General features: G+C 32.4%; 1 protein-coding gene across 1 annotated transcript in view; it reads left to right on the forward strand.

Annotated features, from left to right (window-relative positions):
* The window catches only part of LOC143069311 (acetyl-coenzyme A synthetase 2-like, mitochondrial), an 83,955-nt gene that overhangs the window by 28,580 nt on the left and 36,957 nt on the right, over positions 1-18,418 (forward strand). Inside the window, exons 5-8 of the mRNA XM_076243878.1 lie at positions 6,396-6,548; positions 12,133-12,280; positions 13,332-13,469; positions 17,459-17,551. Of these exons, the coding sequence (XP_076099993.1) occupies positions 6,396-6,548; positions 12,133-12,280; positions 13,332-13,469; positions 17,459-17,551 (532 nt within the window). The remainder of the gene's footprint in view (positions 1-6,395; positions 6,549-12,132; positions 12,281-13,331; positions 13,470-17,458; positions 17,552-18,418) is intronic.

Raw genomic sequence — 18,418 nt, forward strand, 5'->3', positions numbered from 1 at the left:
ATATCACAGTAGCTTATATATGTCATGATAGAGTCATTATTTGTCATCGATTTTCAGAACTTGCATTTTTACATGATTAAGTATCTAACAGATATGAAAAATACAGTTTAAAGCATTTCATTGCAGGTGTAACATAACTTTAGATCAATTATTCCAAATTTTGTACAAGCTTTTTAGCACGTCAAGCAGTTATTTTTTTTAAATATGAGCAGCAGCCTTAAAGTTATTTTAAGATATAAACTTTCATAAGAAAAATTTACCCTTTCAAGACCCAATTAAGCATTCAATTTTTCATTTATAGTTATCATCTCTTCGGAAAATGGAATTTGTGGGAGTGGATAAAATGTTTACAACGTTTGTTTGTCAGTCTGTCATGCACGGTTAATATACATAAAAAAGTGGTATGCTTGCCAATGAAACAACTCTCCACAAGAGACCAAATAACACAGAAATTAACAACTATCCAGCCTTCAACAATGAGCAAAGCCCATACAGCATAGTCAGCCATAGAAGGCCCCGAAGTGACAAACGTAAAACATTTCAAATGAGAAAACTAACAGCCTAATTTATGAACAAACAAATGAATGAAAAACAAAGATGTAACACATCAACAAATGACAACCACTGAAATACAGGCTCTTGACTTGGGGGACAGACACATACATACAGAATGTGGAGAGTTTAAACATATTAGCGGGATCCCAACCCTCCCTCTGACCTGGGACAAACCTCCCTCTGACCTGGGACAGTGGTGTAACAGAACAACATAACATAACAAAAAGACACTAAGTACTGATCTGAGAGTACTCGAGTTACTGACAGCTAGTTCAATGCCACTTACAACTAATAAAAAAAATCATGGATCTAAGTTTTGCATTTAGGTAAAGACTGAAACAAACTGTGAGTAGAAAAAGATTGATTTACTATTATTGGATAGTAACGATTGTCTATGAAAAAAGAGTCATATTGATCTAAACTAATTTCTGGGTAAGTTTTGAATTAAGATACAAAATCCAAAAAAAATAATGTTGTGACCGCTTAATATAATGTTGGGACCACTGCGTATAATGTTGTGAGCACTAGTACTGCATATAATGTTGTGAGCACTGCATATAATGTTGTGAACACTGCATATAATGTTGTGGGCACTGCATATAATGCTGTGAGCACTGCATATAATATTGTGAACACTGCATATAATGTTGTGAGCACTGCATATAATGTTGTGAGCACTGCATATAATATTGTGAACACTGCATATAATGTTGTGAGCACTGCACATATTTGCTGAACATCAACATAAGGCAGTCATGGCGTTCCATACTTAATAGTGCTAGAAGAGTACGATACATCATATTTAAACGGTTCTATTTCTATCATTAACTTCAGTGTTACTTAAATAAATATAAAATCGTCCGAAATTAAGATCAAATCAAACTAAAACTTAGTTTTTGAGTTCTGTCGAATTCACCCCTTTCTAAATAAGGAGTTGTATCTGAATATTGTAGAAAATCTTCTGAGTTGTGTCGAATTTTCACAGAGTTAAAATAAAATCCTTCCTATGCTAAAATGCAAAAACTGTCCATTGATTGGCACAGATGCATAGTCTGTCAGGTATTTACTACATAGAAACTATGCAGTTCAACACTTAAATGAAGATACAGTTGTATTGCCGCTGTGGAAAAACGGAAAGACGAAGTTTACAGAAGCAGAGACATATAATTCTTGTATTATATGTCACAAGTATTATATGTCTCTGACAGAGGTAAGAAAAAAATTATATGAAAACATCCCATTTGAAAGTACAAAATATCATAAGAGTTGCTATAAATATTTAACAAGTAAGCACAACTTATAATCTTCTGTTTTGTCTGTAGAAAGACTTTGTACTACAATTACCAATTTTACTGAGCCAGTCTCTTCTCATATATCAACGAGGGCAGTATATATCTACAACTCATTCTGATTTGTCTGTTTGTATATTTTGCAAATGTATAAAGCCTATAAGCAAGTTACACAACATCTTAAGGTATCCTCTGAGGAGCAAACTCATGCCGTATTGAGTGTTGCTACACATATCTCCTACAATTATCTGATTTGCAAAGTAACTCATGAGAATTTTAGCTTTATACTATCGAGCTGGCATCACTAAATATTTACTACAAAATTTGAAATCAGAAAGTAAAGAGCTATTTAATTCTGAACATGAAACAGCTTTTCTAACGTTTCGACGATTAAAGATGACTTTACTGTACACAAGAAAGTATTATTGTTAACAACTTAACTTGATAATTAAACCAGACTTAATTTCTGCCCAAGTATTGCTGCAGAGGAACTACACAACATATCAGCTTCAGCAAAAACAAAAAATATATTTTGGTCAATTTATAGTTACATGTATACAGCCTCAACAAGGCCAAGGTACGTTCAATTTTGTATACAGTAGTTCTATAAGGGTGTTAGATGCCTTAAAGACAGAAAATTAACCGTTTAAAATGACTGTGATATACAGTCTGTCAAATTTTAAGATATGAGCAGTGACTGCGAAACTGGTTGCAAATACTTTATGCAGCTACCAGTATTTTACGGAAGCAGATAGGTAAAGTTGTAATCCAAGCAGATGAATATTCATTATCTAAAGACATTTCAATGAATCATTCAATTGAAATTATGCCACCTGCTTTAAAAACATTTCTGTATTATCTTTTGGATGATGGCGTATATGGGTCAGTTAATAAAGAGTACGATATACCTATTAACAAAGTTCTTAGATGTATGGCTTTAGCAGAATGTATATTATCTATAAAAAAGACATTTTTTTTTACTCCTTTTCATTTAGATTTATTACAAATGCACCATATATATGGACATACCTTTGATAACTATTAACAAGTTTGGCTGATCATGAGATTAGAAAAATTGAAGATGGAGCATACGTTCTACATGGTATTATTTCTTCTTCTGGGGGTCAAACCTTATCCAAGACAACGTCAGAAACAAAAAATGTTCTCTGTATGACTTTGGTTGGCTAAAAGACAACATCGGTTCGATGCCAATTATATTAACTGGTATGATGTCATCCGACTTTCTACAAGATTTGATCTGTTCATGCAAAGGTATAGGTATAGGCGGAGGGTTGAGATCTAAAATAACATGGTTTACCCCACCGCATTTTTGCGCCTGTCCCAAGTCAGGAGCCTCTGGCCTTTGTTAGTCTTGTATGATTTTTGAAATAAATTTCTTGTGCATATTTCAGAGTTTAGTATGACGTCCATTATCACTTCAAGCTAGTATAAATTTTTGTTTAGGGGCCAGCTGAAGAAGGCCTCCGGGTGTGGGAGTTTTACGCTGCATTGATGACCCATTAGTGGTCTTCGGTCGATGTCTGCTTTTTGATCAGGTTGTTGTCTCTTTAACACATTCCTCATGTCCATTCCCAATTTTAAAATCAATCTGTAGTAGATCTTAATTGTGTCCGCTTTGAGCAAAACCTCTGCTGTACTGATATATGCCCATGCCAAGGAAGTGGTCTTTGTATGAATATGTTGACCGATAAGAATGATGAGATTACAAGTGAAAATGAAGCTATGATATTCCGATAACGCATTATTCCGACACCTAAATGGTCTGACATCCCATTGGTCAAACATTTCGATCATTTAACTATAATTATGATAACGGAATATTAACATAAGAAAGCCAAATAAAAGGTTCAATATTAAGATAACCTTGTCCTTTGTTTGAAGCGGTGAAACAAGTTATAAAAAAAGTAAGTATACTATTAGTGCCAAAGTAGCCAAACGTCATCACCAGTGTAATTAAAAGTACAAAGTACTTTGTGTATTAAGTGTTGTTTGATTAATTAGATATCTCAAGATACACGGTGGCCGACCAAAGCAAAATCAAACACAGTTTGACGTACAATGAGTGATCATATTTTCCTTGTGATGTTTTATATCAAAATTGTCTATTTGTTGATATAAATATACTTAGTCTAGTAGCACTTTACTCATTTTAGTAATGTTAGTTAGTACTCTCATCATATCTGATATAGTGATGTTAACGAAATTGCGGTATGATCCAGACTCAACATTTTGCACTACATTAAAAAAAAATCTGTCCTAAGGTTGTCTGATGTTGAAGCAGTTGGCAGGCTTTTAAAATAACAGGAGACCATACGTTTCCTCCATTTTAATGTACAGTTCATCATGGGATTTTTCTATGAAATTAAAAATATGTCATATGTAATATTTTCCCCTTGCTTCAAATATTTTGTTTGGGATTATTTGTACCAAATTTGCAAATATATGTTTGTAAATACGTTCAATCAGTTGATATGGAGGTCTTATAAGATTTAAATAATGCAAGGGCAACTACAGATACATTTGTGTGACTTTGGTAGATGGGGTGTCTAAATTATAATCCATAGATTTTTTTAATAATTTGCCAAAATGTCGTTTATATCATGCTTTTAAAAAAGAATATAATAAAAAGAATGGGTCACCGGGCTAATTTTCACGTTACACGGTGTTCAAAATTGACAGATTTTGTATACATTATGCATGAAAAACCCAATTTTCTGCAATAAAGCGTAAACTACACCATAGATTGAGATAACATATTGCATTTTGATATCGCAGATCAAATTTATTCCTTCATAGTGTATTAATTTACGTTTTTTGATTGAGTTAAGCCTGCCAATTGATATTTTATCCTGTGTATTTCTATGTTGTTATGTTATGCTATTGTTTCAGAAAAAGGGAGAAGGTTTGGTACCATTAAAACGTTTAATCCCACTGCAAATGTTTGCACCTGTCCTAAGTCAGGAATCTGATGTACAGTAGTTGTTGTTTGTTTATGTAATTTATATGTGTTTCTTGTTTCTCTTTTTTTTATATAGATTAGACCGTTGGTTTTCCTGTTTGAATGGTTTTGTACTAATAATTTTGGGGCCCTTTGTAGCTTGTTGTTCGGTGTGAACCAAGGCTTCATGTTGAAGGCCGTACATTGACCTATAATGGTTTACTTTTTATACGCCCGTCAAAATTTTGACGGGACGTATTATGGTATACAAATGTCCAGTGTCTGTCCGTCCGTCCGTCTGTCTGTCTGTCCGGCGTAAACATGTCGCATCGTAACTTGAGAACGACTTATCCAAATTTCATGAAACTTAATATAGTTGTTTCTTATGATGGTCAAATGATCTGTATACTTTTTGGTGAAAATAAGATTTAAACTTTTTGAGTTACAGCACTTTGTAACTAAAACAGGGGTGTGTTTTTTTTTCACATGTCGCACCGTATCTCAAAAACGTTTCTTGATTATTGCTTAAAACTTTACACACTTCTTAGTTATATTAATCTTAATATCTGTATACTTTTTGGTGATGATGCAAAATTTCATTTTTGACTTATTGAGTATTTTGTAAAAAAGGGGGAGGGGGTTTTTACATGTCGCGCCGTATCTCAAAAACGATTTATGATTATTGCTCTAAACTTTACACACTTCTTTGTTATATAAATCTAAAGATCTGTATACTTTTTGGTTTTGATTCAAAATTTTATTTTAGTGATATTTAGTAAAAAAAGAGGGTGAAGGAGGGGGGGAGGGTGTTTCATATGTCCCTCCGTTTCTCAGAAACTATTCATGATTATTGCATAAAACTTTCACACAAGACGTCGGGCGTATCATGGCTCATGGCGCAGCTGTTTATTGTAAAATACAACCAAAAATATGATAAAACATGTCATTTTCAATATTGAAATGAAGTTCTTACATATGAATTTCCTACTACTCTCAAAATTTGCACATTCTATTAAAGATCTAGACCTTGTTTTCTGGTACATTTTGTATTTCCAAATCCAAAATGGAGGAAGACACCCTATCTACCTTAATGGTTGATTTTCAAAGACTCCGAGAGAAAACGTTACGCAACATAAGTTACCGTTAAAATCGACCAAAATAAATTAATCTGTGACAGAAATATATTTTCCCAACAGTAATACAGTATTCCTATAGTATTGTTTCGTGTTTGCATTTGTTTTGACTCAATTTTTCTACTGGAGGTATCCATGAATTGAAATTGCACCCTGACCTTTGACCACGATTAAAAAAAAAAGCACCGTAGTTTCTTTTGACGACCGGGATATTTAGAAAGAACACATTCTCAGCTTTCCAGTGATATATAATTTAGCCGTATGTTAGGTAGGTGCATTACAAATGTAAATTTGGCTCTCATATCACTCGCCTATATTAGGCTGCGCTCAGGTAAACATTTTATCGATATTTTTTGGAAAGAGTGGAATTAAAAGATAATACCTGTTACAGTGTAAATTGAGAACTTCTTACTGTTTAGAATTTTTAAATATTCATTAGTATTGTGTCTATTTTAAAAGGAAATGGAATCAGAATCAATTGAATGTAAACCAGAAGAAATGAACAGTGAAGATTATTTGTTTATGTTGTATACCTCTGGCTCTACTGGTAAACCAAAGGGACTAGCTCACTCAACAGCTGGTTATCTACTTTATGCTGGCATGACACAAAAGGTAATGCATCCTTAGATTTAAAAGTGCTGTATTGTTGTATTCCAAAGTCAAAAGTTGCAATATATTTAAGTGTATTCAGAAGACTTGTTCCTGTCTGATACATATTGTTTATTAATCATGTACATTTTTTAATTGAGGACAGTTAATTATTAGATAATTGATAAATAAGATGTTGTATACATTTCTTATGAATATAATAAGTCTCAAACCAACTTAGATCCATTACTATATATGTATGTATTGTATGGTTGTCACTTCCTTAGGTTTTTTGCATATATTAAAGTCTGAAAATTGTTCCCAACCAGAGGCTGATTGAGGGGAAGGCCCAGCCCCCCCCCCCCCACATTTTCTGGGGAAAATATGGTTGATATCAAGGGTATCATTGAAGTATGACCCGTGCCGGCCGCACAGGCCCCTCTTAGGCAGTCAGAAATTTCTGGATCGGCCACTGCCAACAGTAATAGTAAGATTTTTTTGCTGAAAAGGATCCCAAATCACACCTTTAATGCACTACAGCACCCAGGGTTGGCAAAGTATTACCCGCCCGGGAAAACCCAGGCGGGAATTCCCGGGTTTTCCCGGGCTGGGCAATACTCCCAGAAATGGGTAATACTGGGTAATACTGGGCAATAAGACTTTTTAAGCTTATTTTAACACAAAATAGTAAAGTCTTGTTGTAGTTTCATAGTATTATAGCTAAATATATACATTTTATACAGATAACCATTGAGAGTCATGTTTCTAGAAGATTGAAAATTCAATTTCATTCTTTTTTCCACTACTTCTATGTAGGCAGAATACAAAATTTGAATATTTTAGGATTATCAATACCTTGTTAATTTCCATGTATTGTTTCAACTATCCAAACTTTAAAAAAAATGCATTTTATAAAATCAAATCAAATCAAATCAAATATTTAATTATAGTCTCACCTCTCTACATGTACAATACAAACATGAATACAATATATACAACATGTTTTAATTAAAAGTACAAAACAATCTTAAAAACATTCGAGAGCCACTCTCAAAAGAGTTATGAGAGACTTTTACATAAAAAGGACAGCTCGATAAAAATACAAAACATTTTTTATCTATATAAAACATTCTTCCTTTGAATTAAAATATCATGGCAGATTTTGGCAGAATAAAAGCACAAATTTTCATTTGTAAATAAAAATATAAATTTTTCATCATCATTTAAGTCTAAAAAATCAATATTAAAAGAAACTGCTCTAGTAAAAACCTCTTGTCTTGCATGTGAATATAAAGGGCATTTGAGTAAAACATGTTTCTCATCTTCAATGAGTTTCTGTTGCATACATGAATCATTAAAACAAAATCTATTTTCACTTAAAACCCCTTCATATCTGCCTGTTTCAATTCTTATTGGCGCCACACCACATAGCACCAAAATAGCACAATAGTGCTGAAAGTTTAAGTGGTGTCAAAAGTCTAAAATATTTCTTATATACTTGATTTTCATTTAAAATGAAAGTCCTACAAAAGATCAAATAATCGTTGATTAAAAAAACTATTTAACTAAACAGAGCACCTTTGGTCAGGGTTTTTTTTTGTATGAAGTTTCATGTAGGGTACTGTTTTATGGGTGACTATTGGCCTGTTTATTTTTATAGCAGTGTTTATGTGAATTATAAATTTAAATGTCTATGCAATCATATTGCTAAATAAACACCCTACAGGGTCAAGTCATTAAACTTTATAGAAATGAAAAGGCTGAATATTGTTATATAAACATATCAATGTCCTAATCTGAATAATTACTTATTAATTAGTGATGTACATATAAATTATGCAAAAGTAATTGTTCTTACATTTTCTTGTTAATTCTTAATGTAAGATATATACATTTGAAAATGAATTCTTTGAATTTATGTTAACAGTTTGACCAATCTAGACGAGAGGGTGGTTTAATAGACTTTCAGAAGAAAATTATTGATAAATGCCTTTTCCAATTAGTATTTGTGTAATGTGTGCCTACATGTTTACTTGTCTCATAGTTGCAAGAATAGTACTTTTCAAATGTATATACACTTGTATTATCACTCTCAAACAAGTAAACTAATTTATAAATCAAAATGTGTTTATAAATATCTTAAATGTATTGCAATTGAGTTTGATCACTGAATCCTCTTTAAAATTCAGGGCAGTATTTTATATTACCCAGTATTGCCCAGTATTACCCATTAAAACCCAGTAAAACCCGGGTTTTCCCAGTATTTCCCACTGGGCTGGGCAATACTCATAAAACCCGGGTTTTTGCCAACCCTGACAGCACCAATCCCTGAGTTTCATGTCCAGCGCTCTAGACCAATCTAACACATTCGCTCTACAAAAATATTCAATTTCAATAGTCGAAGTGTTACCTTGTAACGTAAGGCGCATCAAGAGATGGACAGATACACGAATGAAATCATGTATTTTATTTATAATTGCTATGAATATCAGCTAAAAACAGTGTTAAATTCCTCAATTTTTTGTTCTGCCCTTGCCGGAAATTGAACTCACGCTATTGGGATATTGTGAAAACATCCCCTGCAAATAGTCAAGCACTCCGGACCACTCGGTCACCTTGACTGAACTAAAAAACTTTGCTTTCTGTGACCTAGTGTTATAGTTCCACGCCAGAAGAATCTATAGTTGTAACACAGTACATGATAGATAACCTTGAATAGAATAAAAATAGAATTGATATTAGATTAGCTATATTATAAGTCATAAAGGACAGTTACATGCAGCCATAGAAATTAATAAGTTGGTCTAAACAAGTGACAACCTTACAACATATCCATCCATTGGATCACTAGTGAAGGTAATACACGGTTGAAAACACATATTATATTTACAATTTCTCTGAATATCAGCTTAACAATTTTTCAAAAGCAATTTTTTTTATCTTCCCTTGCAAAGATTTGAAAATCAGGCTAATGTAATGTTGTGAGAATACCGCCTGAATACAGTATAACCCTTCATCTACTCAGCCACCTAGAACAAACTTGAGAACTAGAATTCTAGAGTTGTGATTTGTTTAAAAGCGTTTTACATTGTTGTGTTGATATTAAGAGTAATTTGTTTTTAGTAGTGTATCACTTTCACTGATGATCCAATGGATGGGTCTGTAGAGTTGTCAAAAGTTTATAGTACTTCAAGTAATTGGGGCCTCCACCGCCCTGTAGTGATTAGTTTGTATGTCTGTCTGTTGTTAACAAATTGGGTCTGCTCTATTTAAAAAAACGTTATGATTTCATTCTTTAAACCTGACATGTTTATTAACCAATACCAGAGGGTGTGTCATATTGTTTATACAACTTTCTAGGTCAAAGTTCAGGTCAAAAAGTTTGGTTTCAGTTGACAACCCAATGTCATAAGGTATAGATTGTGTCCACTCTAATTCTTGAGAATGGTTTTGACTTTAAAATTTATACTTGACATTATGTTAACAAACACCAGAGGGTGTGTCATAATGTGTGTACAACTTCTTAACTCAAAGGCCAAATTTATAAACTTTGGTTTCAGTTGACAACCTCACGTCCTATGGTAAAGATACAAATTTTAACACACGTTATTTACAGCAGGACCCATAGCAATGTCATCCACCTCAATGGTGTCTTGTTATTTCTATGACTGCATCTTACGATTCTAAGCGACAGATATTAAATATAGATAATCTGCAATCAATTCCATCATTATTTCTAATATATCATTTGCTGTGTTACAACTCTGGATTTCTTCTGACAAGGAAAGGTAACTTTAGGCCACCAAAATGCGAATTTTGTAATTCAGCCTAGGTAGCCTAGTGGTTTGGACCGCTGGACATAGTAAAGGCAGTGTTATCACCCTATCACAATAGCATGAGTTCAAATCCCTGTGTCTGTAGGTGGCCTGCTACAAGTCAAACTTTTGGTCCCTAGCGAATTTACTCTCAATTTCAAGTTGCAGTCCAAATTTCTCCTACCTTCATCCCAAATGACCTCTATTGCAAAACCTACCTTTTGTATTTATTGTTAACTTGTTCTCGTCATAGAGTAGGCTATAAAAGGTCCCGACATGAAATTATGAAACAATTCCATTGAGAAAACTCACGGCCTAATTTACAGCAAATCAATTTAAGAAAAACATATTTGACAGACATGAACCAATGACTATCACTGAACTATAGGCTTCAGGCTTTGTACAGACACATACAGAATGTGGCTGGGTTTAACATGTCTGCAAGCGCTCAACCCTCCCCTACACAGTTCAGTTGTGGGACAGTACTACATAAGAACAAACTATCAAAATCAGTGGGAAAAAGCTTAACTCGGCAGATGGATACACATAGAAATACACCTTACAAAAACATGGAGTGGAAGCAGACATGTACTTTTACTTTTCTACAACAAAAAGACACCATGTACAGACTGAATTTATATATAAGCATGCTTCATCTATTAAAAAATTCCTTACAGAATCCACCGATTGACTCAAAACATTATGTCTGAAACTTCATTTTATCTAGTTTTGTGTGGCTTATACCATTGGCCAAGGTACATTCATCACAGCTAGAAATGTATTTAACCGGTTTCACCTATTCCTACATGAATCATTCCAAACAAAGACCAAAACAATAAATGGACAAACAAGATTAAATTCAATAAAAATGCACATGGATATCCACAAATATTTCTGTGCAATGCCAGAAAATGACAAACCTGTTCTAGATTATCTTCTGATAATACTGTAAGGTCAACTGAGTGAGTGAACAGGAGAGTTTTTTCGCATTCCTTTTCCTGTGACATAACATGAAAAACCCCAAGCCTTATTTATCTGGTTACATGAACAAAGCCAAAGTGTGGTATACAATATGTCAGACAAACAGGACGAGAGTTTTTTTAAAAGAACACAGGAACATCTATACCGCTTCTGAAAACCTCAGAATTTCAAAAGTATAATTTACCAACATTTAGGTACAACAATATTAAATCTATTAGATTTAAACCGCTCGAAACAATCCAGAAACAACAAGGGCAATCACATAAACAATTTGAAGATTCCAGTAAAATTAGCGAACTGTTTTGGATTAAAGGAATTCACACAGCTTGTCCCCTGGGTCTAAATGACAATATACTTGTATAAGGGAACATATCTACTACTTCTTCTATTGATTTCATGAATACTATTGATAACAGACAAGGGAATAATAGGTCTCATGGCAAGCGTATCAATCAAATCAATGAGTTAAACATGTATAAATTATACACTTGTTAATCTCCTATCTATATTTAAAATCAATGGTAGGCATTAACTGTACTGATTTTGCTCCACCAGTCTGAATCGGTCTGAAATTTACTAGACATTACTCGGCTGTAGCCTTGGACAATATTTAATAGTCTGAACTTGAATTCGCCTAGCACTAAAACTATTTTATAATGGTCTGAATCATTCTCGACCAATTGACATGAGCTCCCTTTCGATTTTTATAAATTTTAGATTTAATGTTTGTGAGTTGGTGTTTTTTTCTTTCTTAAATTGAAAGTTATATCATGATAGTTCAATGATTTAAGATTTTGTTGATTAAATTTCAGCACGTTTTTGACTATAAACAAGGAGAAAGATTTGGATGTGTGGCTGATATTGGGTGGATTACAGGTCACAGTTATGTTGTGTATGGACCTTTATTCAATGGTGGAACGACTGTTTTGTTTGAAAGTACACCTGTTTACCCAGATCCGGGTAGGTGAAAATGGAATTTAGTAATACTTTCGGATATTATGTATCATAAAATTATTGAAATAGGAATTTGCTAGCTGAAGAGATTGTTTTTAAAGTCAAGATTTTTTTCCCAGAACCACAGTGGAACAGTAAGGGATTAAAGAAAATAATTAGATAATATGATATGAAACGCTATCCCTATAAGCCAATTACATCAAACTGTTAGCGCTATTAAACATTATATTGAATAGAATTTAATATCCAATAACGAGGCCTGGAAAAAGTCTTCAATGTAAACAAAGAGGAAGATGCAGCAGACTCCATACATATTAGATGAATGGAAAAGTTACAAATAACACAGAAGCTTCCCTTTTAAGTACTTTTTAAAGGGGAACTATCTATGAGATGGAAAGATTGGAACGTGTTCTAAATCTTTCTAAAGGCACTGGCCTCCCTAACAACATGACAGGTTAGCTACTAAATGTATTCACTGCACTGAAATATAGTTCCCTATTGTTCTCATGTATGTACACATAAAAAACATTACGACTAAGATTTATCGTAAGTACACTGAATTGTTCATGACTTAAGACCAATCTCAGTCGTAAGTTTCTTTGTGAAATTGACTCCTGCTGTTTATGTAATTTTCAGCATTAGTGCTTTATTAATGTTCTTATTTTGTCCCCACCATACATTGATATGAAATTATTCAAACTACTCTTCCAATCTTTCCATGAGTGATATCTATCACTTTGATTTGTTCAACCATTAATGAAGGTGAAATAGCAAAATCAACAGGCTTGAAGTAATTTGTGGTAACGATATCCCTGGCTTAATAATTTACCAGTAATTCATAGATTACCTTCGTTAGAATCAAAAACGTCACAACAGACACAGGCATAGCAAACAAGTTGTGAAATATAAACAATGTAAGATGGTGCAATCCTTATATCTTGGGAATACATATCAACAATTAGTTAATAATAATATACCAATGGAAACTTATAAGCTGCTTTTCATAGTTTTTAGTGTAATTGTCCATACAATTTGAAAGTATTATTTTTATTTACAGGAAGATATTGGGAAATGGTAGAACGCCTTAAACTTCAACATATATATTTAGCACCTACTGCACTGCGTATGTTGCTGAAGGAAGGAAAATCTTGGGTCACAAAATATGACAGATCAACATTAAGAAAGTTGGGATGTGGTAAGACTGTCTTCTTTCTTCCAAAGTATATATCTTTAGAATTACTAAACATACTGCCGCTTTGCTACTGGTGCAGTCAAAACACATTTGCAGCATAAACTTTGGCTTTATACCGTCACTGACTTTATGAAGACTTGTGAGCATTTTATAAATGAATGCAAAAAATTGAGAAAGTATTGCATAGTTACTTGCAAAATGATATGTAAATATCAAAAAGTAAAATAATAAAAATACTCCAAAAGAAATTCAATACAGAAAATTCTTAATGAAATGGCAAGATCGAAAGCTTTAACACATTTAACGGATGGAAACAACTGACATACTTCTGTCTTGGTACTGGCATTTCCTGATGTAGTAAATCAGGAATTAAACATGCTAAACCTCTCATTTTTATGACAGTGGCATTGAATTCCATTATATTGACAATAATGTGTGAGCCAAACATATAGACATAGGTAAATACGTAAAACATTTCACAGACACTGCATGAAAAGGTTGATTTGCATTTTTATGTTATGGATGGAAAAGTGTTTGGAAGGCCATTTAATTGACCTCAATTTTACTTGTATACTTGACAAACATGTGACAAAGGGTTTGCCTAGAATGACAAAAAACCCGAAATCTGACATTCTGACATAAAGGCAACTTGAAATCTGCTTTCAAGATCCTTGCAGACCCGAAAGACCGATGCCAACCCGAAGTTTCTTGAAACTCACAATAATGTCTAGAATTTGCCTCACATAAACTAGCTGCAGTTATCCTCCAACCATCCCAATTCTCCCTAACTATCACTCTTAACCAACCTTGGTTTACACATCCGTACCTAGATCTGAGAGCGAACTAAAGCATAAACACTGATATCATTGCTTTCCTTAAATATCATGCTTTACTTGAGGCTCAACGTCAGTCTGTGAGCTAATATTTCATGTTCACAACAACAAATTACCCAACATTATGATGTGTAATGTTTTTTACATGTAAATATAAACCAAATGTGAACCTGATCACACAAAAACATTTCACAAACACTGCATGAAAAGGTTGATTTGCATTTTTTTACTCGTGTACATATAAAGAAAAGGCAAAGATGGGAACTTTGCTGCACCATATATCTCAATACCCATTATTTGGTGAATAAATACATAATAAGTTTGCATTTCTATACTATATCTAGAAAAGCATTCTAACCACTCAATCATATCCCGGTAATCCCACTTTTCAGACCTGTATACTCTCTTTCCCTATATTGGAATGTATAAAGACATTGAGCAGATAATGATGGTGGTGTTTAACTTAGACTAGATTTACAACCCTTTTACGGTAGGCTGATTTAAAGCGGTTACATTTAAGTTGAAATTGTAATAAAAAATGTTTATTTTGTTTCAATTCGTTTCGTTTTGCTGTATTTTGTTTTGTTTTGTTGTATTTCGTTTCGTTTTGTAATAATTCGTTTGTTTCATTTTGTTTTGTTTGGTCCGTTCTGTTTCTATTTTGTTTCGCTCTTTACAGGTACCCGTAACTTGCGCTAAATGAGTTTCAGAGTATCTAGTATAAATTTTGTATTTGATTTCCTTTTACGTCAAGAAACATAACTACCATGGCTTAAATGGAACATAGGGGTAAAATGCATATTGCTTTTGAAGAAAATGTGACAGGTTCAAAAATTTAAATGGCATTTTTAAACCACTCAATAATATATACTGTGGATTCATTTATTTTCGTGGGTATCAATTTTCGTGGATAGAGAAAAAAAGACGTTTCGTGGTATACGTAAATTCGTGGATCGCTGATTACAACAACAAAAAAATTCAGATACGTAATTCGTGGATTTCTTTTTGATTTAGGAGATCATATAACCTCCTTGGTTTGATCAATAATAAAACAAATAAAAAAGAAGGAATTTATTGAAAAAGTTTTGAATTGTCAAAATCCTCGCTTGGTCATTCTAGGTTAAAGTGTTCATTGAAAACTTCTATTACAATAATGGACAGAGACAACTAATTATTTGTTTGTTTTACAATATATAAATTATTGTCGGAATTCTATAAGGCATTCAAAACTTTATGATTGAAAACGTTAATCCCTAATCACAATATAATAAACAATCATATAAGTAAAAGGTGTCATAAACAATATTACCTACGGGCAATATCCCCGTACTTAATCCTATTGATTTTTTAATCACTAGTAAACCAAACTATGACACGGTTATTAACAACTTGCAGTTATTTTCCATGAACAGTTTTAATCAATTTTAAAAAGTAAATGATCACTGATATTCGATATATTTATTATTGATTTAATTAAAATACTTGTATTTTCTTTCAATAAAAAAACACGTGTTATGTTACAATGTTTATCGCTAGTCAACACTATACTAGAACTGCATAACAAAACCGACAAATAAACATCCGACTCCATACACATTTTTCGGGATTATTCTTCGTTGAATTCTTAAATTCGTGGTTCGCTGTGACCCACGAAACCCACGAAAATTGGTATACCACGAATAAAAATGAATCCACAGTATTAAAAACCAAAATTATACATTTGAACGATTCAGGTTCTTGAGAGCCTCATGTTTATTACCCTTCTTGTGTTTAGGCACAAACTATTGAAGATAGAGAGAAACTTTAAGTAGAAAAATTATCAGAAGTGTTACATTAACAGGAAAGAGATTTTTGTCATAAATTCTATACTGGTCTACATTGGAAGAGAGTGTTTATTGTTAAAAATTCACATAGACTTAGGTGAGCGACACAGGATCTTTAGTATCTCCAGTTTTTCTTCGCATTAAATATTAGATACATGTAATATTAGAATTTCAAATATCAATTATTTGTAGTCTTCAGTAAGTTGTATAACTTTCCATGAAAATTATGATGAAACTTGACTAGAAGAAAAAAAAAAAGATTTTTTTTTTTTCATTTTCTTTTGCCCTTAAGGGGGTTCGCGGGTCTAAATCGAATTTTTATTTTATATAGGATACGGCTATATTTTTCTATAAATAAACTTTATCTTATACTTAATAGAAAAATAAAATTAAAAAATGGGGTCACCATTCATTTACGCTCACAATCTGCCTTAGAAAGGAGCATACATTTTTGTAAAGGTACCTTTTTTTCTGTTGAACTAATAGGAGAAATAGAGGTAATATCAAAATAAAAAAAGAACTTAATTACAGAAATCGCTCAAATTTTACAATAGTTTAGTTTAAGAATAGCTTAATTGAAAATAATAATAAAAAATATAGGTCACCGATGAGTTAAAAAAAATATTTCAATTCTAATGCCAAAAAATGGCATTTTTGTACCAGAGGGAGATTATTTGAAGTGTTTTCTATGATATATCTACATTTTAAAATTCATCTAGGGCCAACACGAATTGATTTTTTAAAATTATTTTTGTACCATATGATAAAGTAACAACTACTTAAGGTAATAAATACAATTTGTAATGAAAAATAAATGTTTATTTTTTTGTGAAATTTTTATACCCTCGAGCCTCCTTAAATAATTTTATTAATAAGTCCTTCATGAAAATGTAAATCAATTTGGAGAAATCCACGTAAATAAATGATTTCACAGTACATGATATATTTTATCACTATTTTATGAAATTTTCTTTAGATCTCACTGACTGATAATTTCCTTTCTCAACACAGTAGAGTGATATGAAAAATTATTGCTAAAAAGGAAGGACGCACATGCCTGTTGCCAATGATATAAACAACGTCTTCATAGATAAACAGATTATTATTGGTCATCTTAACTCGATTGTTTCTCACTTTTGCCATACTGACTGAAGAGAAAAAAACAATCTTGTTGAGGTAACCAAAGATAATCAATAAATAAAATGTCAAACATGTTGCAGCAATCAAACCTTAAGTCATTATCACTTATTACTTAATATTGTGAAATAAGTAGATGTGTTGTGAACACGGTCTGAGAATCAGGTGTTAGTATGTTTAATGTATCATTTATTTTCAGTTGGTGAACCATTAAATCGGGAAGCCTTTGATTGGTACAATGTTGTTGTTGGTGACAGGAAAGCTGATGTTGTTGACACATGGTGGCAGACAGGTATATAAATTTATAAGTGCCCAAGTTTAAATACAATGGGGAATTTGGTTAAAAAATATGATTGAGAAATGTGCTGATAATTTTTTTCTTTTTAGGTGTTCTGACATATTATTGCAAAAGTGCTTTACAATCAAGCAGGTTTTGATAAACAAATGAGATGTAAAGAAACTGCGATAAATTGGAGACTCATATATTTTATTTTAGAGCAAGTCTTTGTTTTATTCTTCTTTCTTAAACATTTAAAGAGTCAAATAAAAACTAATGGTAATATATAGGACGATAATTCTAAAGACTTAAAATCATACAATGAAATATATACCAACAACTAACAGATGACCGTAACTGCATTTTGGAATCCTTTTATTTGAAAAATTCCATACCACAAACACTTGCCAATTAGGACAAAAATAAATAATGTTCAACACACTATAAAAGTCACAAAATCTAAATTTCTGAAACTTTCAAATTTTTAGATCCATTTAAAAATCAGGAGAATTTAAGTTTGACAATTAAATATTGCTAATCAATCACTAACAGAACTGAGACCTTTTGGTGTCAAACAAAATGGGATTTGTTTTGTATAGAGAGCACCTAAATTGGGTGAATTCTAGCAATCTAGGAATTCCAACCCTAACATTCTTTAAATTTCACCTGCTTGGGTAAATTGTATTTTCATTCATGAATATACCGCATGAATATCTCATAGTGAAATCAAGGATACTTTTAAATGACAACTGAAGAAATTATATCTATTGAAATTAAAACCAAGAAGATAATTCCAACTCTTTTATCTCACTCCAGTATATGAAGAAATGCAAATGTACATGTTTTCTTAAATATGTCTCTGCATGTTGTATATATATATTT

Source organism: Mytilus galloprovincialis, chromosome 3 (genome assembly GCF_965363235.1).
Source record: "Mytilus galloprovincialis chromosome 3, xbMytGall1.hap1.1, whole genome shotgun sequence".
Classification (NCBI taxonomy): domain Eukaryota; kingdom Metazoa; phylum Mollusca; class Bivalvia; order Mytilida; family Mytilidae; genus Mytilus; species Mytilus galloprovincialis.